The 27,644-nt window shown below is 40.4% G+C and overlaps 1 protein-coding gene across 1 annotated transcript in view; it reads right to left on the reverse strand.

The window, feature by feature from the left end:
• Positions 1-27,644, reverse strand: part of RSU1 (Ras suppressor protein 1) — a 229,362-nt gene that overhangs the window by 150,127 nt on the left and 51,591 nt on the right. Inside the window, exons 5-7 of the mRNA XM_043967030.1 lie at positions 23,300-23,418; positions 21,419-21,501; positions 21,031-21,145 (exon numbers count right to left, since the gene is read on the reverse strand). Of these exons, the coding sequence (XP_043822965.1) occupies positions 21,031-21,145; positions 21,419-21,501; positions 23,300-23,418 (317 nt within the window). The remainder of the gene's footprint in view (positions 1-21,030; positions 21,146-21,418; positions 21,502-23,299; positions 23,419-27,644) is intronic.

Below are 27,644 nucleotides of genomic sequence, written 5' to 3' on the forward strand. Positions count from 1 at the left end.
CCATGGAGACACCAGTAGTGGAATGAGTAAACATGAACAGAGAAGGGATAAAATAAGAAATTCATTAAAACCATCTTCAAGACGCCACTAGCCAAACAGCATCGTGCTAATGACTTCTACTTTTAGATGACAAGTCAGGCTATTTAAACAGCCAAATTCCACAGCAGACATACTTCAGGAACAGGCACCAAGGCAACCAGGCCGATGCCAGCGTGTGGGTAGCTGTGGGGAATTGGAGGAGGAAGAGTGCACTCACTTTACTGATAAAGATCCAAGACACCATTCGGGTACTTAAAAAAAAAAAAAAACAACTGAAGAAAACTAAAAGCTGGCTTCAATTCAACATCCATCTGGCATCTCTTGTGAAAGAGAAAGAAGATTTCAGGGCTTCTAGCCTTTAAAAAATCACTGTAAAGCTGCCAATGATCAGAGGCTTCAGCACCTCTGCATGAGAATATTTTAGAGAGATTTCATGGCTTGCATTTGATGATGCTGGAGAGGACATTTCTAGCTGATTACCAGAGTACGGGATGCTCAGCTTGTCGGCCCTATAACCCGACTCCCTCAGCAGCATCCACGAGCCACGGGAAGATCATTTCTCAGCCCCTACTGCTGTCTGGACATCAGACACAAACATTCAACTTCAGTACATATTTCAAGGCAGTTCCACGTCAAAAAACATTAATCAGGAAGCCAATCTAATGGAATCAGGGAGTACAGCAATCCAAACTTAATTTTCCCCTTCCACATGTATAATAAACTGATTTCTCTATTCATGTTCTCATATAATGCCCATTTCCAGATAACCAGTTGCAATTCTCAGTGGAACTGGGACTTCCAAGCTGTGCTAGAATATCAAGCCAAATTTTTCTAATCTGAAGAATGAAACTCTGACCCACCCTAGAAAGAAATGCCCAGTTTTGTGAATGTGAGTTATGAAGCTCATATTTTCATTTGCATTTAAAGCATGATGAGAACAAAGGACTAGATGTAAGGTTACTTTTAAGTCTTATCTCCCTCACATACACATGACAGAATAAATTTTATACAAGTTACCCAATCTCCTGTGTACCAATATACCAAACTAACGGGTTTCAAACTAGTTCTCTGAACCCTTGGTACTCTGCATGATGTGAAGAGGGGGTCCAGGAGGAGTTTCTAGTGATAGGAATGCCTTTTATTCCACAAGAAGTAACATAAAATAATGCATATATTAAAAATATTTATCATTTTCACCTGGCCTAATTTCTTCTATTTAGCCTCAAAAATTTTCTTTCCCACCCTCCACACTAGAGGGCAGTCTATAACATAGGTCTTCCACACTGGAATGATGCTAATATATTTTCACAAGTACTTCACACTCAAATTTGTTTGGGAAATACCAGACCGAATCATAGAATGCCTATGGAAACATTTTTTTCCTATCTATAAAAAGAAAATTTGAAAATGAGAATCTATTTAAGAGCTCTCATATAGACCAAAATAATCATGGCAGCATCTTTTATGATACAAAGGAAGAAAAGAAGAGAAAGAAGGAAGGGAGGAAGGAAGGAAGGAAGGAAGGAAGGGAGGAAGGGAGGAAGGGAGGAAGGAAGGAAGGAAGGAAGGAAGGAAGGAAGGAAGGAAGGAAGGAAGGAAGGAAGGAAGGAAGGAAGGAAGGAAGGAAGGAAGGAAGGGAGGGAGGAAGGGAGGAAGGGAAGGAGGAAGGAAGGAAGGAAGGAAGGAAGGAAGGAAGGAAGGAAGGGAGGGAGGGAGGGAGGGAGGGAGGGAGGGAGGGAGGAAGGAAGGAAGGAAGGAAGGAAGGAAGGAAGGAAGGAAGGAAGGAAGGAAGGAAGGAAGGAAGGAAGGAAGGAAGGAAGGAAGGAAGGAAGGAAGGAAGGAAGGAAGGAAGGGAGGGAGGGAGGAAGGAAGGAAGGAAGGAAGGGAGGGAGGGAGGGAGGAAGGGAGGAAGGGAGGAAGGGAGGGAGGAAGGAGGGAGAGAAATAAAGAAAGGTTGCAAAGAAAGTGAAAGTTGGTTAAATGAAGAATAGCTTAATAAACTGTGATATATGAATATCTGGAAATATTAAGATTACAAATATGGAATTCAAAGAAGAATCATAAGAACTTATATATAGAGGGGGGAAACAGAATCACATGAAAATATACAATGAATCCATTAATATAAATGAAAACCCTACAGGGCAGCTAGATAATCTCATATGAAAGACGGTGGCCAACCCTGGGTCCAAGGGACAGAACAGAAGACATACTTCTATTAGGTCAGTATGGGTTCAGAATGTTATGTACATTGCAAGACATGGTCACTATGTTGGTTTATTCTGCTGAAGTACTTGTCCTTTTGACAAGGGAGGTAGACAAGGGAAGACTAAAAAATGTTTATGGATAAAAAACAAAAGGCATGAATAAAATATTTAAAAACAGAAACTAAGTAAATAAAATCTTCAGACAAATTAAAATGCATGCTGAGTTGAAGAGTGCAGAGTCTTAAGCGATATTTCAAGACAAAAACAAAATTCACCTCCATCACAGACCTTACAAACAAGCATCCTACTACATATTGCAGCCAAACCATTCTCTAAACCACTTTCCTAAACTAACCTATTTTTTCCCACCTGTTCATTCTGTGCTCAGCAGAAGGTTTTTGTTAAAGGGAAGATATGTGAATATAAGCATATCAACAAACAGAACAAGCCCACCTACCCGATCATTACAATTGCCAAAGGTAAAGCCCAGGGGAGACAGGAAGTAGTTGGAAGGCCAAAGAAATGGTAACTTGGGGACAGAATTTTCACCACTTTTCTTCCTACACTGGCAAGGGGGGAACAGAGGGAAAGGTAGAGGACAAAATGAGAATAGCCTAAATCCAACGAGCCAATAAGCCAACTTGCCACCCTGTACCATGTGACTTTCCCCAGCTTGGCTCTCCAGGACCAAGGAAGTCATGCATCCTTTCCCAGGCACTGAAGATCAAGGACCCCAAGGACCTAGCAACTGGTGAACTAAGTTTTTGTGTGTTAACCTAGATTTCTGGAAGCAGGTCTGGATAGGCTTGTCAACCACCTGATCAACCAGGAATCTCCTAGAACCTCTGAATAACTCCTGGCTCATGAACAGGGTGAATTTTCTACAGATTTCAATTTGGAAGGGGCTTCAGAGTTCACAGAGTCCAACCCCCTTTGTTTTATAGAAGAGGAAAAATGGGGGCAGCTAGATGGCACAGCACTGGCCCTGGATTCAGGAAGACCTGAGTTCAAATCCGACCTCAGACACTTGACACTTAGTAGCTGTGTGACCCTGGGCAAGTCACTTAACCCTCAATGCCCAGCCAAAAAAAAAAAAAGAGGAGAAATGAAGACTCAGCAAAGTCATGACTCCTTTAGGGTTATATAGCTAGTGTATCCAAGGCAGACTCTGAACTCAGGATTTCCTGAGTTCTGTATTAGGCCTTCCCACTTCTCCATATGGAGATCTACTATACAATTATAAGATCCAGCTGGGACCTTAGAGGCCATATAATCCAACACTTTCATTATACAGATGAAAAAACTAGGGTTCTGAGTCACTTGCCCATGATTACCCAATTAGTAAAAGGAAGAGGCATTATTTGAACCTAGATTCCACAGGGCCAATATGTGGCACCATGAATAGAGTGGCAGGCTTGGCATCAAGAAGACTCATCTTTCTGAGTTCAAATCTGGCCTCGGACACTTACTAGCTGTGTGACCCTGGGGAAGCCACTTCACCCTGTTTGCCTCAGTTTCCTCATCTCTAAAATGGGTGGGAAAAGGAAACCCCTGATTCCAGAACTACTAGTCTTTCCACTATACCATACTGCCTCTTAATCTTTTAGCCATACTTGGGAGCCACACTCCCAATGTCCTAAGTAAAAAAAAAGTGTCCCCAACCCATGAGACGCCATTGTTTTCTATGGGACTTCAGGAACAGAAAGACATTCATGCTATAGGGGAATCTCAGGGATAGCAGGGGCACAAAACAACTAGTCAAGGATGGCTTCATGTAAGAAACGGGTTTTTAGGAACTGTCTGAATGAAAAGGGGAAGCCTTGGCAAGTATGGAAAGAGAGGATGGGGAGGGAGAGAATTTCTTTGCTCTTACAGACTACATTTAAGCTTTGGACACAAAATTTAGAATTCATCACTGCTTTCACTTCTTTTTAGTTGTTGATTTTCGGCTGGCTCTGTATTTTTTATATGACACATACAGCACAGACTTTCAAGCTTCACCCATCTGTTGGGGGGAGGGGCGGGGGGAATCAACCATTTTAAGAGAGCAAAATGTAAAGACTTAAAAACATTATAAAGAAAAATGATCAACCAGTATTTTTCAAGGTAGTACGTGCCACAGAATCTATACTGGGGTTTGTGGATTCTGTTGGACAGGATTGACAAGTTGGAATCAAAAAGCCTACTACTAACAAGAATGATTAATTAGTAATTCATGCTAATGAGAAAAGATTAGTAGTATTTGAAGGAGAAGTCTGATGATGCCTCCCTCAACCTTTGCCATTGATCAAATATTGCAGTAGACATGTTAAGTCATAGGGACAACAGACGTAGTTCAGTTTAGCCAAGAAAGGCTTCAAATAAGGTATGCTGAAGGGAAAAGAGCACTGACTGGTGAACCCTGAGCAAAGGGAGTCCTGAGATGTGCAGTGAAGTAAGATGAGCAAAACTATCACAGCCACAGGATGAACTTCCACACAGGGAGGGTGATCTATTGATCACTGTCATAAGAAAGCAACAAGCTACAAAAGAAGTAGTCAAGGCTGAAAATCAGTACAATCCAGTGAGTCTCCTGGCTGCCTCCCCTTTTCTGAAAGGCATCCCGGGTTTCGCTTCGTGTCTCCTGTTAGTGAACACTTCTGGATAGCAACTGCTTTCATTGGGGTCAACTGAAACGCCCGAACAGTGAACCTTTCACACTGACCATTGATCTTGCTAATTGCATCTGCCACAGTGCCGGCGTCCTTTGTTTCTACTTAGCCTTCTTCCCCAACACCATTCCAATTGTTAAATGGTCAGAACTCACGAAGTGACAGATTTAGTGCTTCCTTGGCAATTTACATAACTGACTGCAACTCTGTTGTTGTAGTGAATCATGATTTATTTGTCTCACATTGCAGCACATAACCTTTTAAATGCTACAGGAAAAAAAAAAAAAAGCTAACACCTCCTTAAAGTTTATACATGACCTCACATTACCATGCCTTAGGAACTAGGTTTGAAAGAGAACTGATCAAACCAGTTTGGATTCCAGCTTTCTACATCTGGTGGTAACTCCATGACAAAAGACAGACAGACAGACAGATGTGTATATACATAGATAGACAGACAGATGTGTAGACAGACAGATGTGTAGGTAGGTAGGTAGATAGACAGGCAGGTGTGTATATACATAGACAGATGTGTAGATAGATAGAAAGATGATAGATCTATGTCTGTTTGTCTGTCTGTCTGTCTGTCTGTCTATCTATCTATCTATCTATCTATCTATCTATCTATCTATCTATCTATCTATCTATGTCAGCTTTCCCTATTCTCATACTCTTTGGAGAGGATACTGAGATGTGGGAAGAGTTTTTCTTAAAGAAGGAACTATCTTGTAAACAATATGGTGGGATAGGGTACACACTTCTCTAGATGAAGAGGTTACATAGGGGCTGATGTTAGCTTTTTTTTTTAAAAGAAATAATTAATTGCTCTATGATTCCGCTAATTACCTCCTGTGATTTCTTCCCCAGGTGACCACTTTCTTCTATGTATTGTCTTATCCTATTAAAATGTAAGCTCCTTGAAGGCAGGGGCTGTCTTCTATTTGTATGTTTATCCCCAGGGCTTAGCACAGTGCCTGGCACAAACTAGACGATTTATAAAAGGTTTCCATTCATCCATTCATGCAATCCAGAAGTGCAGGTTCTCTGAGTGAACTCTCAAAGTCTGCAGATGAATTCTGAATAAAAGAATGAATTTCAAACAAAGGGAGATAAAGTTCAAGAAAATTTCTTGTTGGGTGAGTAGACAGAAAAAAAAAATAGCTAGCATTTGTATAGTGTTTTAAGGTTTATGAAGTGCTTTACATATATTATCTTATTTGGTCCTGAAAACAACCTTGAAACTGAGGGGGCAGCTAAGTGTTGCAGTGGATAAAGCACCAGCCCTAGATTCAGGAATACCTTAGTTCAAATCCAGCCTCATACACTTGACACTTACTAGCTGTGTGACCCTGGAGAAGTCACTTAACCCTCATTGCCCTGAGCAAAAAAAAAAGTGCATAATAGCCCTCTAGTGCCCAACTTCTTATCTAGAACCTTCAGTAACCTGCCTGCCCGATCCTATCCCTAACTATCACTCTAGACTGGTAGATAGGTGACTGGTTTTCTCATAGTCCCATAAGGGTCAGCTAGGTGGTGCAACAGATAGAACACTGGCCCTGGAGTCAGGAGGATGTGAGTTCAAATCTAGCCTCAGATATTTGACATTTACTAGCTGTGTGACCCTGGGAAAGTCACTTAACCTCACTGTCTCAAACATCTGGGGCCATCTCCATTTTTCCTGATGTATATATGTTGTCACTGGACACAGATGGCTCTGGAGGAGAAAGTGAAGCTGGTGACCTTGCTCCACCTGCCACCCCCCCTTTATATCCAATTCAATGCAAGTCATGATATCACCTCCCAATGTCATGGTCCTCTTTGAGAATGAAAGACAAACAACAACAACAAATACCTGAAGGTATTCCTAACTCCAGGAGAAGTAGAATGACCCAGGATAAAGAGATCTGGGTTCAAGTCCCAAACTTTCCTGGCTTACCAGGAGGGCTCACCTGTTGCCTAAGTTTTTATCTCACAGCTCTGTACATGGTAAACACAGACTGAACATGGGCTGAAGGACTGCCGGGCCCAGCAGGGGATGCAAAGTCAGGTGACCTCTGAGCCTCGGTATCCTCATTTGTAAAATAAGAATAATACTATCTGTACTGCCAACCTCAGAGATTTGTTGTTAGGAGAGAGCTTTCTAAACTACTTTAAACTGCTCCAAACATGTATGTTAGTACGATTCTTCATTTCATGTTCTCTTCCTAATTAGACTGCAAGTGTCATGTCACGCACTATTTTAAACTCTCACAGAATATCACACGGTACTGAGAACATAAGTAGATGCTCAATAAAAACTTACTGAATGAATGAATGGGAATCAAAGGCTTGCAACAATGAGTAACTACCCAGGAAAAGGACCTCAACGCCATCACGGACTAGGCTCCAAAATCGCTGGTTCAACAGGGAACTTAGTCAAAAGACCCACCAGACGGTGGGTGTCATGCTGAAGGTATTGCTAATAAAGGGCCAAACACAGGCAAAGGAATAACTGAAAAGATGAAGGGGATGTCGAAGGAAGAGACTAAAACAAAGTCACCTCAGTCTGGAATGGCAGAGTCAAGAGGAGATGAGATTTAGGCCTAGAATACCACGTAAGGATACAGGCACAGTGGGAGGGACTCTATTCACTAAATTATGAAATAGAAGAACGGCAGGGGCAGATTGCTCTTGAACCCTGGAAAAAATAAATGTAGGATAAGTAAAAGGGTTTAACACAATAAATAGTAAATTTTTGAAATTCATCCCCAAAAGAGGCATTGAGAGGCTGAAAATATAAATAGATCCATGAAGAGTTTCAATAAATTTAAGGACAGACCAATAAATAAGAGGCAGAGGTTCATGGCAGATGGAGTCTGGGAGATCTGGGTTCAAGTCTGCTCTCAGACATATAACAGTGGTAAGATGCTGGGTAAGTGACTTAAGCTCCCAGTGCCCCAGGGCACTAGGTTCAGAGGAGCTGCTGATGGACGTTCCCCTTCCTATGACATCACAAATCTGAAACAAAAGCAAATCAAAGATCGAGAGTAAGTCATTACTAAAGGCAAGGAGGATGAACCTGAGACACAACCATAATCTTCTGAGGCTGATCCTAAAGAAGAGAGCCTGCCTTCTAATGAAGTAACCACTCTCAAGATGCAGAGAGCACTGGACTTGACCATGGATTTGGCCCAGGGTGGCGATTCTTGGCTCCTCATGTATGACTGATATGATATAGGGCAAAAGGTTTAAGTATTTCTGAAGGAAGCTGCTGATATACATTTACAGTGAGAAGAGCCTCTCCAATGGAAAATCAGAATCAGAGTTTTCAATCAATAGCACCAACTTTTCTCCCTGGACAAGACTATCTTTGGTTCTTTGTTAAACAAAAGGAATGCGGGATCACTACAAAATGTGGCAAGCTTTACCAGCTGGTGCTAATCTAGATTGATGCCCATGTTCAATCACGCTGAACCTGACACGGGGCTTCTTGAAATTTATAACAACGAGAAAGAGAAAAGGTTTATGCTTTGTCTCGCCCCTTCCCTTTTAAGGTGATAATTCACCAGGTGGGAAAATCATTCACTTTGCAATTTTTAAAACCTACATTTAGAGCCAGTTGTGCGTGCAAAGATCCACAGACACAGAACATCTGGAGTGGGGCCTGCTCAAAATGTCATGTACATGCCTGGCAGGAACAGGTCTTGATTATCAACTGCTACCACAGGGAATCAAAGAGCACAGTCTATTATCTTCTCACAAGAACTATTAAAAAGAAATAAAAAGAAAATGCCACATGTCTATAGGAAAAGTTAAGTTAAAACTTAAAATTTCATAAAGCCCTAATAGTGCTAGGATTTTCCCTGGATTTCCACAGGAAAAACAAATGAAAGCCTCAGAGTGAATCATCACCTTGTATCTCTTATATGTCATGTGGCTGCTGGGAGGAAACAGCTTTAGGAACATTTCCAAGCATGATAGAAATTTGTGTTAAGAGGCAGCTGGAAGGGCCAGCCTTGGAATCAGGGAGATTAGGGCACAAGTCTTCACTCGGACACATACCAGCTAGGTGACTGTGGACAAGTTGCTTAAACTCTCAGTGCCCCCAAGTAACTCTCGAAGACGCTAAGTCATAGATGAGTTTGCTAATATTCAATGGTGGAGGACAAATGCAAAACGTGATTTCTCTCTGCTGATGAAGTGATAGGCACAGACCAAAATAATAAAGAAATAAATATAAGGCACCCTGCAGATTGGCAAAAATGACAAAAGATAGAAGCTGTCAATGGTGGAGGGGTTGTGGAAGTCAGGGACATTAATATATTGTTAGTGGAATTGTGACGTGATCCTTTCACTCTTGAAAACAATTTGGATTTATGTAGAAAAATATAATTAAAATGTGCATACCCTGTAAGCTAGAGATCCCATTGCTAGGGATGTACACCAAGGAGGATAAATTTAGAATGAAATGTGTGTGTGTGTGCGCGCGTGCGCACGCGTGCACAGGCATGTATGTGTGTATGTGCACATACACACATATGCACAAAACCATATGCAAACATATATACACACACCTCAAACTATTCATAGACCATGCACAGCAGGAGATGGGAGGTCTATCTCCCTACCAACTTGCCTCTTCCTCTTCCTTCAGGGCACAGGAACAGCAAGAGATGGAAAGTGGGAGGTCAGAGGACTGTCTGGCTTCTCAGGAAGGCAAAGCAGGAAGAGGTGACGTCAGCCTGGATGGCCCCTTACTGCCCTTCCTTGGAGAACACATGGGGCAGGAGATGGAACGCAAGTCATTACAGGAAGATCTGGCTCCTCCTCTCTAGCAGCCTGCCATGTGTTATGTCTATGTCGTATTATGTCTTGTTGTTCATCCTCCCTTACAAGTACATGGTAATCTCCCCACAATATCTAGTACAGTGCCCTTGGGCACCTAGATGACACCAACAAAATGTTTGCCAAATTAATTGAGGGGTTGCCCATCAATTGGGGAATGGCTGAACAAGTTGTGGTATATGAATGTAATGGAATACTATTGTGCTGTAAGAAACGATGAGCAGGCAGATTTCAGAGAAACCTGGAAAGACTTGCATGAACTGATGATGAGTGAGATGAGCAGAACCAGGAGAACATTGTACACAGTATCAACAATATTATGTGTTGATGGACTGTGATGGACTTGACTCTTCTCAGCAATACAATGGTCCAAGACAGTTCTAAAAGAATCATGATGAAAAATGTTCTCCACATCCAGAAAAAAAAAACAAAAAAAAAAACCACTGTAGAATCTAGATGCCGAATGAACCATATTATTTCTATTGTTTTTTGCTGTTGTTTTTCTTTTTTGATGTTTTTCCTTTTTACTCTGATTCTTCTCTCATAACATGACTAATGCAGAAATATGTTTAATGTGATTGTACATATATAACCTATATCAGATTACTTGCTGTCTTGGGGAGGGCGGAGGGAGAGAGGGAGAAAAATTTGAAACTAGAAATCTTATAAAAACAAATGTTAAAAACTATTTCTAAATGTAACTGAAAAATAATAAAATATTTATATGGAAAAAAATGTTTGCCAAATTAAACTGAAATCACTTTGTTTTTTTTGCCTTGATCCATTTTATGAGTTACCATAGCCAAACAAATTCAACACCGTGGGGCAGTCTTGTCCTCTCTTACCTAAGTGAGGCTACAGTAAAGCCTCTGCAACTTGGTGGGGCCTACAGGAACTTGCTCTCAATTGACATCACTTTTGACAACCTAGGGTCATCTCTATCCTGCTACAAAGCCTGACAGCAGGTCTTTTAGCAGTGGCATCTCAAGTTAGGGCATGTAAGGACCTAGGACAGGGGACCTAGGTTAATGATTTTTCTGGTTTCATGATGTCAGAAGAGTCCAATTATTCTTGAGCCATTTAATTACTGCCACTACCTCTTTTCTCAAGACAATAGTTAAACAGTTCACACGTCCCAGAAAGTGTGTTAGTTGGACTACAAAACAGGATGGCGCGTCCTGCTCTAAATTCTTGATGGAGTTAATATATGATAAAATAAAGAGATCGTAGAAAACAGATGATTTACTATATTTTGAAATATTAAGCAGATGACTAATACTAGTCAACTGACAAAGGGCTAGAGTAGATATCAATCACATTAAAAAATTAAAAAGATGGGTTCAGAACAAGGGTTATTCATCAGCATTGTGAGAGAAAGGAATCACTACTGAAAGACACGCTGTCACAAAGGTAAATGGGGACACTAACAAGACCTCTAAGTCTCCACTCAAAAAAAAAAAAAAAAGAACTCAATGGCTCCAAATCGGATGGAAAACCAGTCTTAAACATTAGCTCTGCCATCAATTACTCAGTCATTTGAAACAAACCTGTAGAGTCACACAAAGCAGGCGAGTGAAACAAAAATATTAAGAAAAGTAGCCAATGGGTACAACCTAAAAACTTAAATGCAAAAAAAAAAAAACTTTTTTTCTATGATCCATAGAATGGGAATGCAGTGAAAAATATGGTGGGGCGGGGTGGGGGGGAACATTTTAAAATCAGGCTTTAAGAAATGAGTATTCCAAAAGAAAAAAAGAAAAAGAAAAAAAACTCACCAGCATCTGCTCCAAACCAAAAAGAGAGACAAAAGAGTAAGAAGAACAGAAAACATTAGGACAGACTCGTAAATGTACAATGAAGAGCTCCCATAAAGGAACAGGCTGTGTTATAGAGTAGAAAGAGCACAGGAAATGGATGGGAAACCTAAGCTCTAACCTCTGCTCTGCCCCTGACTAGCTGTGTGACGCTAGTCAAGTCATGTCTTATCTTGGTGTTAGTCATTCACACACTCACACACTCACACACTCACACACACACACACACTCTCTCTCTCTCTCTCTCTCTCTCTCTCTCTCAAAGAGGCTAAGGGCTGACTCACTGCAGTTTTCTCAACCTTGAGATATGTTGGCCCTGAAGGCTGAAGGAAAGCATTCTAACCATGCAGAGTCACTACAAAGAACTCCTAAAAACAGCATTCTGTGCAATTAAAATTAGGCCAAATGCAAAGTTTCATTAAGATTTGAAGATAGGTAGAGTACAAGGTTCCTTAGGATTCAGAAAACAGGATCCAAGCAGGGGGAAAAAATACCCATAATCCTTCCATGGTGAAGAACAGGACAATGGAAGAACAATTTGCTGAGTACCTTCTAGTTGTGAATCCTGGTTTTGGCTTTGTAGGAGATACAAAGGAGAAGATGGATTCTGGTTCATAGGTGAAGATCATATGCAACATGGTCCCAATCTGGTCTTTTGAAAATCATTTGAGACTGTTCCCCTAATTTGCCCCCACCTCTTCAGAAAACCACAGGCTATAATTTTATTGGTCGAATGATGTTCCTGTGCTCCTAGGTGCTCAATATAAACATGATTGAAGAGGAGGAAATCATTATAAGGGTGTCTAGACGGGCAGTTCTGAAATCTAAAATATAATGGAGAACAAGCAGTAGTGCAGTAAAAAACTTGGAGAATAAGTTCTTTTGGAGAGTCAAGTTTTCTAGGTCACTGAGGATTAATCTTTTTAGGGCTGGAACTTTTTACAGTAACATTTTTAAATGGTTCTAAAATCTTATCCCTTTCTCTTCTTTTAAAATAGAGAGAGTAAAGCAAAACCTACTTTACCCTTTTCTTCATAATTTCAGATCTTCCTAATGAACATTAGTTATTGAATTAGGTTCGAAGGTATACCCACAGATACAAATGGTATATGGTATAAGAATTAACTAACATCAATCTGGACTGACATGCATGTAAACACATAACAACATAAATACATCCGCAAGCACTTCCCATTTGCTATTTATTATGCTAACATGCAGACTCTGGGTCTGCTGGTTTCTCCTTGAGTGTTCTATTTTTCTGCGTGGAGACCAGTAGGGATGCAAGAATGGTGCCCACTGGATGTTTACATTTTCTACAGGCTTATTTTATTGTCTTAGTCCCTGAAATCATCACCATGCCAAATTATGATTATCAGCATTCAAGAAAAAATTCCTTGGGAAGGGAAGTTTGGAGTGTAGTATCAGTTTGTGGTAACCATGAAGAGAGAAGATCTCTGGGGAAAAACCAGTCTAGATGGCACCAAGAGGGGGAAATCAAGGCTGGAAATTTTACATATTTTATCTACCTGTATATAGAGACCTATATCTATAGGTATCCACAAAGGGTTAATAGTTGAAATGATATACATCAATCAATATGGTAAGGAAGTTAGTACTTACAGAAAGAGAAGAAAGGGCTGAGAAGAGAACCTTGGGGAGTACCAAGGGAAAACAGAGAAAGGAGAAGAATTAGGAAAAGGCAGTGACCATCAGGACCCTTGGATCAGAGCTTTAGAGGCTGGCCAAAGAGAATCCTGGGGCCCCAGCACCTAACTTGTCATTTGTCACCCAGTGACTCCACAAAAGATTAAAAGAAATGATTCTTTGCCTATTCTTCATGCTTCCCAAGAAAGGTTTCAGACTTAAGACTCTGTTAATTGCATTTCCCCGTTCAAAGTAGGGTTGGAAAAAACAATCACTGCAGAACACCTACGCTCTCTATGGGACTAATATTTGTTTTCCTCCTTCACAGGTGTGTTAGGAAGACTACATAAGCTTCTCATGTTTACTGTGATAATAGCACATTAACTGGGAAACAAAGCCAACTTTGTCCCCCTTCTGGTATAGCATTCTATACATTCCCACTTGAAGGCAGTGAGACTGAATTGGACAAGATATCTCTCACGGATGCAGCCCTCCCTAACAGGCCAATGAGTTACCTTCACCAGAAGCAATCAAGTGGCTACCAAGCGCCCAAGACAGGCCACCAGGGAATAAGAGAAGATACGACAGAGTCATTAAAGTCACTGTCAGACAGAGAGTAAAAATGACTGTAACGCACAGGAACATTATCTCCTTATGGGCTTGGGAAAGGAAATGCCAAAGTGGTCTGGAACATTCCCAGAAAATCAACGTCACTTTGTTCAACTACCAGCTCTTGACTTTTCTCCCTACATGTGCGACTGTCTCTTGGTTATATGGCATTTGCCTATCCAGTGTGAGATGCATCTGAATCCTTTCCTTCTCCTCCTCACTCCTCCTACTAGCTGTCTTGAGTCATTCCATAGCTTATTAAAACTCTCCAAAGTATAGGAGAAGAAAGGAACAGGAGATCAAGCTGGAATCAGCCAACATTACTAGGTTTTGTCAGTTTTCTTTAGAGGTTTGGGCAAATCTGGAAATTCTGGCAAAAATGATGCTTTGGCATTAAGGGAAGATCATAGGGTCACAGATATAGAGCAGGAAGCCATCTAGTCCCATCGTCTCGTTTTACATATGAGGAAACATGAGGTGGCCTTCTAAAGGTCATATTAGGTGGTAAGTGTTTGGAGGTAGAATTGGAATTAGAAGCTGGCGGTCTTCCTGCTATACCATGCTACCACCATTTTTCAATCACTGGTTTGCTCACTAACTCTTGGGGCTTAACATGAAAAACAAAACTAATCTCAGTCAACTGAAGCTCCTTTCTGTATTTAAAAAAAAAAAAAGGCTTCGTAAAGGCAAGTGTCAATGAAACGCTGCATTGGAAATCTGTAGCTTCTGCCGCTCATCAGAATCTTCCAAAGTATCGGTCATACAACCTGAACCTATTTATGGAACAGCATGAGAATGAGGTCTTTATTGATAAGGAAATGTGCATAATGGGACTGACTTTTCCAAGGAAATACTCAGAAGGCCAATCTGGGACTGGACATCAAAGCCGCGTCAGGTAGCGTGCTTCGGTTGTGCTGTACATCCCCCTTTGCTGTGTACTGGAAAGTAGGTCTTGATTTGGATTTCTTTGCTCCCCTGAAACACAGTTAGCAACACCACTCTTTGTTCAAGTACCACAGATTTATTTTTCAAGGAAGTCTTGAGAATTCTCAAAAGCATTTAACTAGCTTCAGATACATAAAAAATAAATGCACAGAGAAAGAGATATCATTATCAACACTTTGAAATGCACCCAAAAAGCAAACGGGTAGCCAATGGAATCAGCAGGGAACAGATATAATCAATTACAAGTAGAATACACTACTTAATGCCATTCACCAGCTATCTAAAATGAGCTTCAAGATGATCGCTTCCATATACACAGCAAATGATTACATCCTAATTAGAGCTGGACGGATATGAAGGAAAAACACCGGAGCTCATTCAAATGGTTTGGATTAGAATCTGCCTCACTCTACACAGAGATATGTTGGTTAGACCAGACCATTTGGCAGGGGGAGGGGAGTGGGTAAGGAGGATTGAGAGCAGAGGGAGGGCATAGAGAGACACCTAGAATGACTGATGAATATCCAAAGGAGTTATGCTAAGCCCTGTGTAGCTCACAGAGCTACACAAGATCACTGCATTTTTAAGAGATTTTAGTTCCCAACATAAAACCACACAGCCCCTAATAGATGCAGGACATATGGTGGTCCAGTTATATCGAGATAGAACCAACTTCCTGAGAGCTTCATTTTCCTTTGCTAAACAAAGATGGGGACCCCAATGGCAGTCAGTGAGGCAGAATGCGCATATCTTCCTGTAGCATCTTTGTATACAGGAGTTATGTCCACTAAATTGGTTTGTATACTATAAATAAAACAAACCCTTGTAGCCAGACCAACCGAGTGAGAAACTTGTCTCTGTTCCTTGAAATCCTGCCCCTGATTAACATGCAGTCTCAACTTCATTTTGCAAAGTGTTATTTTGGCCCTGCTGCCCACACAGTCGTACAAGCTGCTGCTGTTATTTCCTTTAATATAACATTCTCTCTTATTCTCATTATGGGCAGTATATATTTAACCTGGAAACCATGTCACTAGGAGTTACCTAATTGGCTTAAGTTTGGTTAAGGTCCAAACTGAATAAAAATCTATCAAATAATCCAAACTGGTTTAGCCTAGTAAGCCTGAGCATTCTCACATCCACAGAAGAGAATTCTACTTTGGTTGTGCTAACAGCAGGGATAAGGAGGAGGTTCAGAAACACAGAATACATTGTCAGTCAGTATACGAGCATTTATCCAGCACTTAGTGTGTTTCAGCACTGGGAATAAGAGAAGGTCACGACACATCCCCTGCTATCAGTCAGTCAATAAACAACAAGCATTTATTAAGCACCAACTGCACTCAGTGATCAGAGTCACATTCTAATGGGGAAGACAATGCAGAAGGTCCCAAAAACTTACATTAAAATATAAGAATAAAGAACTATGGCAAGACTGTAAATATTCTTAAGGTCTTACCTTTACCAAACAGGATATCCAACAAACGCATTGTTTCAAATGTTTTGTGTTTCTATAGCGACATCTGTGATGATTTTTTAGGGTTGGGCCCCAAGGCCAGGCTACAAGAGGGTATTTGCTTCTTCTAAGGTCCATGGGCTCACGATTTTAAAAGAAGTTTCAACAAAGTGTCATTGTCTCATGGATTGAGAGCCACAAAACCCCTCAAAGGTGCTAAAGTCTACAGCCTTCCCACCCCCATTTTCTAGATACAGAAACTGAGGTCCAGAGAAGTTATGCTACCTTGCACAGGTAGGCAGCAAGCAGATTATGGCTTCAAAGCCAGGTCTCCTGCCTCTAGAGCACTGTGTCTCACCTTAGTTATTATAATTTTATAGTCAAAAAAGGAAGCTTTTCCAAACACAGTTCCAAAAAAATTAGAACACCTTTCTACTCAAATTATATATATATAGTATGTACATGCATGTGTTTATATATGTTTTTATAAACACATACACACACTTTTACATGTATAAAGATATTTATGTATAAATATACATGTATAAGCACACATATGTACATACACTTAAACTGAATAAACAATTAAAACAATATTTAACATGCTACAAATACTCACTTTCAACACTCTTTACATCACAAATCCCTGTGAATGATCTCCCTCTAGTTTCTGAGTGTCTCTTACATGACAGAAACACAGCTAAGCCCAACTTCCTCTAAGAAAAGGAATTTGACTACTATCTTCACCCATAATCTTTGAATTCCTCCATGCTCTTTATAATAAGGCAGAAAAAAGGAAAGATACAGAATAGTCTTTTTATACATTTCCTAGCCATGATACTCCATGATTCTCTTTCCCCAACCAGGAAGGAGGATTGTTTCCTCATTGGAATTCTGCTTCCTCCACAGAAGTTCTCCTTCACCGCCTCATGACAACGAGGATATGATTCTGAGTTCTGGAAGGCTCTGCTAGCAAACTCTACCAGAGTGGAAAGGCTTCAGCCACAATATCCCACTAGCAGATCATGGCTACCCCAGCTGAGGAAAAGCCTCACCAAATACCACAACCAGAACGTAGACGATCAGGTCATGAATTTTTTTCAGCCACAACCACTCACAAAGATTATCTGCTGGGGCATGAAGGGGTTCTTCAGTGTGATTCTTACATTTCTATAGGGAATACTCATCCCATTGAAGCACTGAAGTCAGTTATTTGACCCAGGTCTTTGCTTTTTGACCACGATGGGCTGTGCACTGTAATTCCTTATGCACAACGAACGGTGTGTTGGAAACTGTCACATTTAGTGATGTATTACAAAACTACTCCTTCGAAGGGCTTGTAGTTAGAAAACCAAGTTTACCAATACCTAACACACATTTAAATGGTGCTAGCTGGATCATTTTTTTTTAAAGGAGACAAAGAATGGTTTAATCACATCCTAACTTTAAAAACCTGGATTTTGCCAAGGGAAAGGAAATGCCCAGGTATTTCTAAACTTCTACGGAAAATGCTTTGACTGAAATAGTCGTGTTTTGTTTTTTTTTTAAATGACGGCACCAGAGATAATGAGGCATCCTGAATGGATAACAGAATGATATCTCAGAAGAATCAGGGTCTCCTTATCATTTCTAAAAACATCTCTGCCATCCTCTGGAATTAACCTTGGGAAGTTAGAGTTGGGAAAGGTGGCTTCTGGGCACCTGCAGTATATATTAAAACGCCTGAAACAACTGGGATGTCCACCACCAACTTCCCTAAAGAATAATCCCAAAGGGAAGATAGTTCTTAAGGTTTTGAACAGGAGGATGGATGACTACTATTAGCTATATTACAATGGTGTTTCTTTTCATGTATAGGTTGGACCAAAGGGTCACGTAGGTCCTTTCCAATGCTCAAATTCTGTGATTACACACATTTTGGAAGCCTGATAACATATTTGGGGAGGATTTCCCATTTGACAATAACTCCTGGAAAAACTGGAAAATAGTTTAACAGATATTAGGTTTATAGATATAAATTATACAGCCTTATACCATATACTCAATAACTTCAAAATGGATATGTTAACTCAATATTAAATGTCACACCATTAAAAAAAAAAAAACTGAGGAGGACCTGATAAGGTACTTTTCATGGTTGTGATTAGGGAGAAAATCTTTAACCAAACAAGGGGCAGAGGCAATCATAAAAGATAAAATAGAAAATTTCAATTATATCAAATTGAAAAGCTTTTACATACCCTAAATCAACAGAAGTAGGCTAATAAAGAAAGCCCAAGACATATAGAGAAATAACCCAAACATATGATGGAGAGTCATTTTCCAATGAAGAAATAGCCAAAGGATACGAACAGATAGCTTTCAAAAAAAAAAAAAAAGCATTCCAAGTTCTTGACATTCATAGCAAAGACTGCTCCAAATCACTCCTGGTAAGAGAAGCTCAAACTGTAACAACTTTGAGGCTTCACCTCATACTTTGAAAATGGGCAAAGATGATAAAAGGTGGGAATGGCCAATGATGGAGAGGTTGTGGAAAGGTAGGTGCACAAACACAGTGTTGTGGACCTGTGCATCGGTCTAACCATTGAGAATGATCGATCCATCCACAAGCATTTGGTTCTGTGCACATAAGTAGCAGCTGCTTTAGCAAGTCACTATGCTAAGCACTGGGGAAATGTGCCTGTCCTCAAGGAGCTTCTATTCTATTGGAGAAGACCACATGTACATATGTAAGTATAGAGGACCTAAGTGCATTCACCAAACAAAAAAGCACATTCTGAGTGACCTACTCCTCTTCTCCTCTCTGAGGAGACTTGCAATGGCATTAAAACTAACCTTTAGAGGCTAAAACCCCTGTTTTGTTCACATTCATCTCCTGTTCAGACACCCACAGTGGATTCCCCCATGGCCTATAAGGTAAAGAGTCTTGAGCCTGTCATTCAGTGCCTTTCACAATAAGGAACCTACATTTACTATTACTTTCTCAAATCCTTTGTTCTTTTTCTTTTCTTTTCTTTTCTTTTTTTTAGTGAGGCAATTGGGGTTAAGTGACTTGCCCAGGGTCACACAGTTAGTAAGTGTCAAGTGTCTGAGGCCAGATTTGAACTCAGGTACTCCTGAATCCAGGGCCAGTGCTTTATCCACTGCGCCACCTAGCTGCCCCAAACCCTTTGTTCTAAATAAACTTATTCAAATGTACTGTATGTTTCCCCAATATCAGGCTTTTGTTGACTATATTCCACCCACCTACAATATTCTCTCCCTCCTCTCCACCTCCTAGCCAAATCATAATCATTTTTTCAAGACTCAGTTCAAACCCCATCTCTAAAGCCGTCCCACTAAAAACAATGCTTCCTTGGTCTCAACACTAACAGTTATTATTGTCTTTTGATAACTCATTAAGGCAATTTATCATACATTTTCTTAGCACATGCCTGGCACGCAGTAGGCACTTTAGTAATGCTTGTTGAGTGACATCTTTCAACAGTTATAGTAAATAATAATGAGCTTAGTTTAATTTAATTAGCTGGGTTGGGGTTTTTTTTTTTTAACTTTTTTGTCCTTTTATGTCTTTGTCTCCCTAACTCAACTGCAAGCTCACTGAGGACAGAGACTGTCTCTTACACTTTTAAAAACATTTAAGGTCCACTGGGCCTTACCATCTGCTCTGCTGATGACCCCTATGGACTCCCGAGCCCCACCGTACACTGTGCCACTAAACGCTACAGAATTCTGTGCCTTGTGATCTGTCTAGCTTGCCAAAGTACCCTAAGGAGCATGAGGCCTCTCCATCTGCCCCTGCAGCACATACTGTTTCTCTCAATTAGAAAACAAGTTCCCTGATTACAGGGATGTTCCATTTCCTGTCTGTAGGTCCAGTGCTTCACACAGAGAAGGCACTTAACAAATGCTTTTTCATTCACATCATGTCTTACATTCAATAAATGACCCATATAGAACGGATTGAGAAAATTATCTCCCAATTAGGGGGTACTTGCATATCTGATGGACGGCAGATTCACTTGACTGATAGATGGCAACAATCCTCGTCACACTCATACCCAACACTTTCTTTTTTTCACGTCTTTTATCAGTGACTTTATTTGATCCTTACAAGAAACCACAACCCAAAAATGATTACCACAACCCTCATGGTAGAGATGAGGAAATGAAGGTTCACAGAGAGTAAGGGTTCAGGGCCACTAAGCTCATAGGACCATACATAACAAATGTAGAATTAGAAAGGACCCAAGAAGTCATCTAATCCAACGCCTTCCTTTTACCGATGAGGAAAAGGAGGCCCAGAGAGGAGAGGTAAGGAGCAGAGCTGGAATGCAAACTCAGCTCCTCAGATCCTGGAGCCTTTGCCCACTGGGAAAGAGGGCAGAACTGGGGATCTGTCAGTCCAGGCTTCTCTCTTTCCATTGTACCATGAAGAGCCCTCAAGAAGCTGATCCTTAAGCACCTACTGATAAGCATTATTGTGGAGGGAGGGGGAGGGGGACAGGAAGGGAGAGAGACACAGAGAGATAGAGAGACAGAGAGAGAGACAGAGAGAGACAGAGAGAGAGAGACAGAGAGAGAGGAGAGAGAAGGAAGAAACTGGACCGAGGGATCCCTACTCCAAGGAGAAGCTCCAAAGCAATACACCACCAGGACAGGAACAGCTCTTGGGGTGGACCTAGACCCCGCACAAGACTCAAAGTCTCCATCAAAGCCGTGGCTATGCTTGGGCCACTTCCCCAGCCCTAGAGACAATCAGGGGCTGGCACCAGAAGCCAAGCATGGGAGGATGATTACTTAGAAGCGAGCTTCCATCCGTTCCTCTCCAGCCTTACCGAGCTCAGGGGGAAGGACAGTCAGGCGGTTCCCCTGGATGTGCAGCTCCTTCAGTTGCGTAAGCTCCCCAGTTTCTTTTGGCAGCGATATCAGGTCGTTATCCCTAAGGCTGAGCTACAAGAAAATACAAAGTTGTCAGAACAATTTTCCCACAGAGAAACAGGCCACAGAAACTCTGGCCCTCCTCTTTGCCCTCTCTCTCCTCCCCGCCGCTCAATCCTTTCAATTTATTTACAAGTGTCTTGCAGATAAACAAGAAACAGTATCAGGTGTAGTGGTTTATTCCTGGCAAAACAAACCCCACGACTTCTCAAATTGACTTGATTCTACTCCTACAAGGGCTGCGAAAGTGAATTGATTTTCTAAGAATTTAGATAAATTACTTACTATCTGCAACTTTGTGAGCTTCCCAATATCTGGCGGCAGGATTTCAAAATCGTTGTCACTTAGATAAAGTGCACGCAGGGTGGCTGCAAATTAAATGGCAATATATAAACAGGGTGGCACAGAACCCAACCATTTGAGGGCTGATCAATAAGAGAGAGTCAGGTTTGATTAATAACCCTGACTCGGTGAAAAGCCTTTGACATACCTAGAGCTTGAAATCATAAGAAGCAGGTCAAACTTAGATTTACTGGTTTATTGTACCGCTGCTGTGGGCAGGAAGACATCTATATCTGAACGGATGGACACAATTAACAGTTTCTCCCATGCTCAGCACTCTGAGCGGTCTGGGGTGCCTTGTTTCAGCACTGAGGCTTTCAGAAAAGATGGATATTAGTCCCTGTTGCTCTCCTGTCCATTTATCGGGCCATCTGCATCCAAGTTACACAAAGAGAGCTTCTGTGTCTTTCCTATTGATATCTAGAGAACAGAGACTCTTGCAGGAAACAATTGTAAATATGGCCATGAGAACAGTTTACGAATGATGAAGGTTATAATTTCGTGGCCTCATTTCCATGCAGACTAATTACTATTATTATATGCTGCTCCAAGATGGGGGGGGGGGGAATAAGAGGACAGAGAGATAATAAAATAACAGGAGGAATAAAATACAGGAAACCACTATTTATCCAGAATCTATCCAAATAATCAAAAGTTATTTTTTTTAAATACTAGGCAATGATCATTCTTAGTTATAATGAGAACCTTAAGAAAATACAAAATCCTTAAATGCAGTATAAATCATCAAAAAGAGAGAGAGAGAGAGAGAGAGAAACACTACTTTGCATTCAAGCTGGCTGGAATTTTAATATGTCAATCTTTTTTTTGGTGGGGGTGGGAGTGGCTGAGGATCTGGACTTACATGTGGGGGATTGCCTGGTGTGAAAAATCTCTCCAGCAATGCCAATCATCAACTCCTTGGTAACTTCAAATCTCAGAATGGCCTTGGGCACTGAGAGGTAAAGTGACCCATCCGAGCTTCCTGCATGTGTCAGAGGTAGGCCTTGAACCCAGGTTTTTCTGACTCTGAGCAGGAATCCACCACACCAGGCTGTCTCTTATGTGGAGTGAAGGTGAATCTATTTAAACTGTATATACCAACTCTTAGCTAAACATATTGTGACATTAACTCCAAGCCTCCATTTCCAATAGCAATAGACCCAGGTCAGTTAATGAAGTCAGTTTTTAATTAAGACTAGGCTGAATTTTCTCAGGTTTGGTGAACTACGGCCATCATACTCTACCCCCACAAAAGAAATGTTGGCTATTTAACCCTACGATAGGACCTTATATGCCATCAGGTCATCAAACATGCTTTTATCCAAAATCACCAGACTCAAATAGAGTCTTTCCCAAATGTTTAAAATAAAATTCCTGGCTGGGAAATGTTTAATGCCTTAAAGAGTTCATTAGAAAAAAATGTATATTAATAGTAGTTTAGAATGTCCTTCAGTGGCAGATCCCATAAAGGAGCTAATAGCAACAGGATGGTGAGAGTCCTTTGTTATATACTCCCTAAGATGAAAGTCAAATTCTTCACCTTTTTAGCTAAATATGTGATTTGATCATACTCGGGAAAATATTCCATAACAGAAAGTTAATATGCCATTACCAAGCAAGTCCACTTTGGCCCAACAGTGTCAGGTAACTATAGATCAAATATACATACTGCTGAGCTATGAAGGAATATTCAAAAGGATCCTGGGAAGAAAAAAAATATATATCCAATAATTTCTCTTGGAGTTTGGGCTCTATCAAATAAATTTCACTTTCAGAACGCAAAGTGCCTTTTAAAAAAGATTTATAGAATTAAAAGTTTCTTACTAAGGTAGAAGAAGTTTCCAGGAAGAGAATTTTCATTCAAGTTGTTATAAGTCAAGTCAAGGACCTCCAGGGCTGGTAAAGAGCCAAATCCTCGGGGCAAAGTATTTAACCTGTTCATACTTTAAAGAAAAGAAAGAAAAAAAGAAGAAAAAGCAAATGTTTAGGCAATATAGATACAGAAGTCTCAGAAATGTTACATATTCCATTATCCAACTTCTCCTAACCTGGTATGTGTTCTACACTTATAACATAGGTTAATACAGTAGAATGAATGATAAAAGCATCTCAAAGTCCATCTAGTCCAAGACAAGGAACTGGGGGGATGGGTCCGGGGTGGGGGGTTGGGGAGGGGTGGGTACACAGAGGGCAAAGACTTGCCCAAAGTAAAACAGGTCATAAGAATCAACCAGGATGTCTGGCTCTAAAGCCAATGTTCTTTTCACTCAAAGATCTCAAAGCCCATTATAAATATCAGTCATAATCATATTCTCTCCTTACTCCATTCCATAAGTCAGTATATATCTATATAAGTATAGCTTGAAAGCACATTGTAATTTTAAGATAACTTTCTTAGTTATTTTAATTAAATAAACTATATTAAGGAACTCGAGATTATGAAAACTGCAAGCTTGAGCACAGGCCAAGATAGCAAAATAAGTAGAGAGAGCTAGAAAACATACCAGAATGAGATCTGATCAGAAAAATCCAAGAAGAAAATAAACAAAAAACTAGGTTGGCACAGGGAAACACAGAGAGAGGTCTGGGAACACTAGGTATGGGGTAAAAGCATGAAGGGTCCTGTGGAGTTGTTTAGCCAAGGGATAGGCTATACACCAAGGCAAGAAAATAGGGACATAAACTTATGCGAGGCACAAGAATAATTGTCAGGGCAGCTAAGTGGCGCAGTTGAGAAAGCACTGACCTTGGATTCAGGAGGACCTGAGTTCAAATCTGCCATCAGACACTTGATACTTACTAGCTGGGTGACCCTAGGCAAGTCACTTAACCCTCATTGCCCCAGGAAAAAAAAAAAAAAGAAGAATTTTCAACTGGTGGCTCTGTGGTCCACTACCTGATTCTGGGACATAGATCCAGGACAGACCGGTTCTAGGGGTGGAATTCCAGGGTTGAGGGGTAGCTACGAGCCTCAGGAACAGATCAGGGTCTCATTTCCAGCCCTAGCCAAGTGTGAATGCAGCTTTAGAATTTCTAGGGCATGAATTCCAGACCAAAGGGGATCTACAGCCCTGTCACTTTGAACCAGCAGAGCTTTCCAGTTGACTAATAGTGGTTAAGTTCAGGAGCACGTCATCTACTGGAACTCTAATGAAAACAAATCCACAGGTGTGTTGCTCAGACCCAAACCTAGGTCAGGAACTTGCAGAGCTCAGATCAGAGAACAGACATCAGACTTTTCACTGGCTGAGACCACTTAGGGAGCACTGAAGGTTTGCAGATCACAAGCCTGAACTTTCCCTGAGATCCTGGAATAACATATAACCCAATAGACCCAAGAAAGCAGCAATAAAACCAACCCTCTGAAAGTATACAGAGACTGGCCTTTACATAAAGTCAGATGTCAGGAATTAGGCTGGACAAAATGAACAAACAAAAAAAAAGACTCTAAACATAAAGAAAGCATCATAATGATAGATGCTCAAGACACAGACACAGAAAAAGAAAATGACTTTAAACCCTGTAAAAGCAAAGCCTGAAAGAAAAACATAGCTTGGCAACAAGCTCAACTAGAATTTCTAAAAGAAATAAATTCAGCAAGGGTTTTAAAGAGTCTAAAATGTTTTCTGTAAATAAATGAGAACACTACGGAAAAAAAGGGAAAAGAGATGAAAGCTATGGAAGAAAGAATTAGAAAGGGAATTAATAGCATGGAACAAGGTCCAAAATCTTACCCAAGCAACAAATTCACTGAAAATTTAAACGGACGAAAGAGAAGATATTGACACCATGAGACAACAAGAAATATTAAAGTTAAAAAAAAAACTGAAGGAAAAAAAAAGAAAGACCCTATAAAATATTTCATTAGCAAGAACTGACCAGGAAAAGAAATTTGAGATAATTTAAGAATCAATGAACTACTGTGACCAGTTTGTTAAAAGGTGCTTAGACATAAATTTTCAATAAATCACTAAATAAAATTTCCCAGTCTCTCAGAACTATAGGCTGAAGTGAAAATAGAATTTACTAGTGATCTCCTGATAGAAACCCCAAGATGAAAATTATCAGGAAGATGATAACCAAAATTCAAAGCTTCCTGGTCAAAGAAAAAAATACTACACACAACCAGAAAGAATTCAAGTACTGCAGAGCCATAGTCAGGATGATACATGATTTAGCAGCCACCAGTGTATATAAACAGAGAGCTTGGAATATAATATACCAAAAGGTAAAGGTCATATGCTTAGCTCAAAAATAACTTAACCAGCAAAAATGAGAATAATCATGTAGGAGAAAAAAACCAGATCTTTCATCAAACAGAGGACTTCCAAATAGTCTGATGAAAATAGCTGAATTTTATAAGAAATTATGAAGTGCAAATAGAGGAGTCACAAGAAATTTTTTTAAAGGTAAAAATAAGTAAACAATCATAAGGGACTTAAAAACGTATATATTTTTTTTACATTTTAATGTGGTAAGATGATATATGAATCACCTCAGAACCCTGTCACTATCATGGAGTCTAAATAGATAGGGGGCCTGGGAGTAGTTCTTTTTTGTTTTGAAGATCTTAAAATAAGAAATGAACAGGAAAGGAAGTGGAATACACTAGGAGGAGAAAGGGAGAGGAAGGATGGGTAAAGTTATCTCAATTAATTGAGCTATGCAAGTAAAAGTCTATACAAACAAGGAGGAAGTGTTAGGCAGGAACAGGTGATACCCGAACCTCACTCTCATCTAAACTCATCAAAGGAAAAAAGTACATATGCACATTTGGATCCAGAAATACACTCTGGGCATAAAATACATTTCACTCATCAGGGAAACAGGAAGTAAAAGGGAGAAAGAAGAGAAAAGAGAGAGGAAGAGAAAAGAAGGGAATATTATGGGAGGTATCAGTCCAGGAGTAGAAAGTTACCAACTTCTAACTCTAAGAAGAAAGCCAGAGAAGGTCTGGAGCTTGCCAAGACCCACAGCTCCATAACTATTTCATATGGGAAAATGAAGCAAGTATTTGAAATACAAATATAAGGGGCAGCTTGGTGGCACAGTGGATAAAACACCGGCCCTGCTTTTAGGAGTACCTGAGTTCAAATCCAGCCTTAGACACTTGACACATACTAGCTGTGTGATCCTGGGCAAGTCACTTAACCCCCATTGCCCCGCAAAAAAAAAAAAGAAAGAAAGAAAGAAATAGAAATACAAAATTGTTCTTTCTCTTAGCTTGAGGAGACTCAACCAAGGAAATAAAGTGTGGCTGAGATGCAGAGCAGACAGCTAGCATCAACAATAACCAAAGCTATGCTGAATTGGCAATGAGACAAGGGGAAGACTGAGGAGAAATCTCAACTTTCAATTCCAGCATAAAAAATGTAGGGCTATTTGGTAAAGGACATGTTACAGATTACTGAGAAAGGTACTAAATACAATGTTTCAGATATTTATTTACTTAAAATGTATCTCTAAACTTGAAAACTTTGAAACAATGAATTTCAACTATTGTAATAAAGAGTTCCAGTTTTATAAAGTATGGTAACTCAAAGTCTGGAGTGGTAACTATTAGAGAATTGGATAGGAGGAGCAAAGTGGGCAGAAATGTCTTTGAGAAATTGCAGGGTACTTTTTAACGATACTAAGTTTTTTCCCTGAAACCCCTTTCTTACGTCGGCTTTCTTCTAGTGGTGCTCTATGGCCTCCAGTCATAGGATATTGGAGTGTTTGAATTAAATTTTCTGATCACTGAAAAGACAATGGAGAGGTATGTGGTGGGTATACGTATGCTGCTGCATATTACCAAAGAAAAATTATGCAGGAGAAATGGGGTACAGAACGGTTATTAGAGAAATGCACGAACAGAGAAGGAAGTGGACCAGCCTTGTGCTGAGAGCAAGGGATAACCAATGCATGGGCTGTGCACTCCACTGGTAACATACATCGGGGCATCTAGATGAAGGCTCCCAGATGCACCAAAAGAAGAATGTAGAAAAGAGTCTTCCAGGATGAGAAGGTATGTATGAGGAACAATTTGCAATGATGAAAGGGGCTCCCACACCATAGAGATCATAAATCTGTTGAAATATCAAAGAAGGGGTGAGAAAAATCCATGGGTATAAATCTAGGGGGCTGGCTCAGTGGGGCTGTAAGGACTCAGTCCCATCTGAATCCCAGG

The sequence above is a fragment of the Dromiciops gliroides genome, chromosome 5 (genome assembly GCF_019393635.1).
Source record: "Dromiciops gliroides isolate mDroGli1 chromosome 5, mDroGli1.pri, whole genome shotgun sequence".
Lineage (NCBI taxonomy): Eukaryota > Metazoa > Chordata > Mammalia > Microbiotheria > Microbiotheriidae > Dromiciops > Dromiciops gliroides.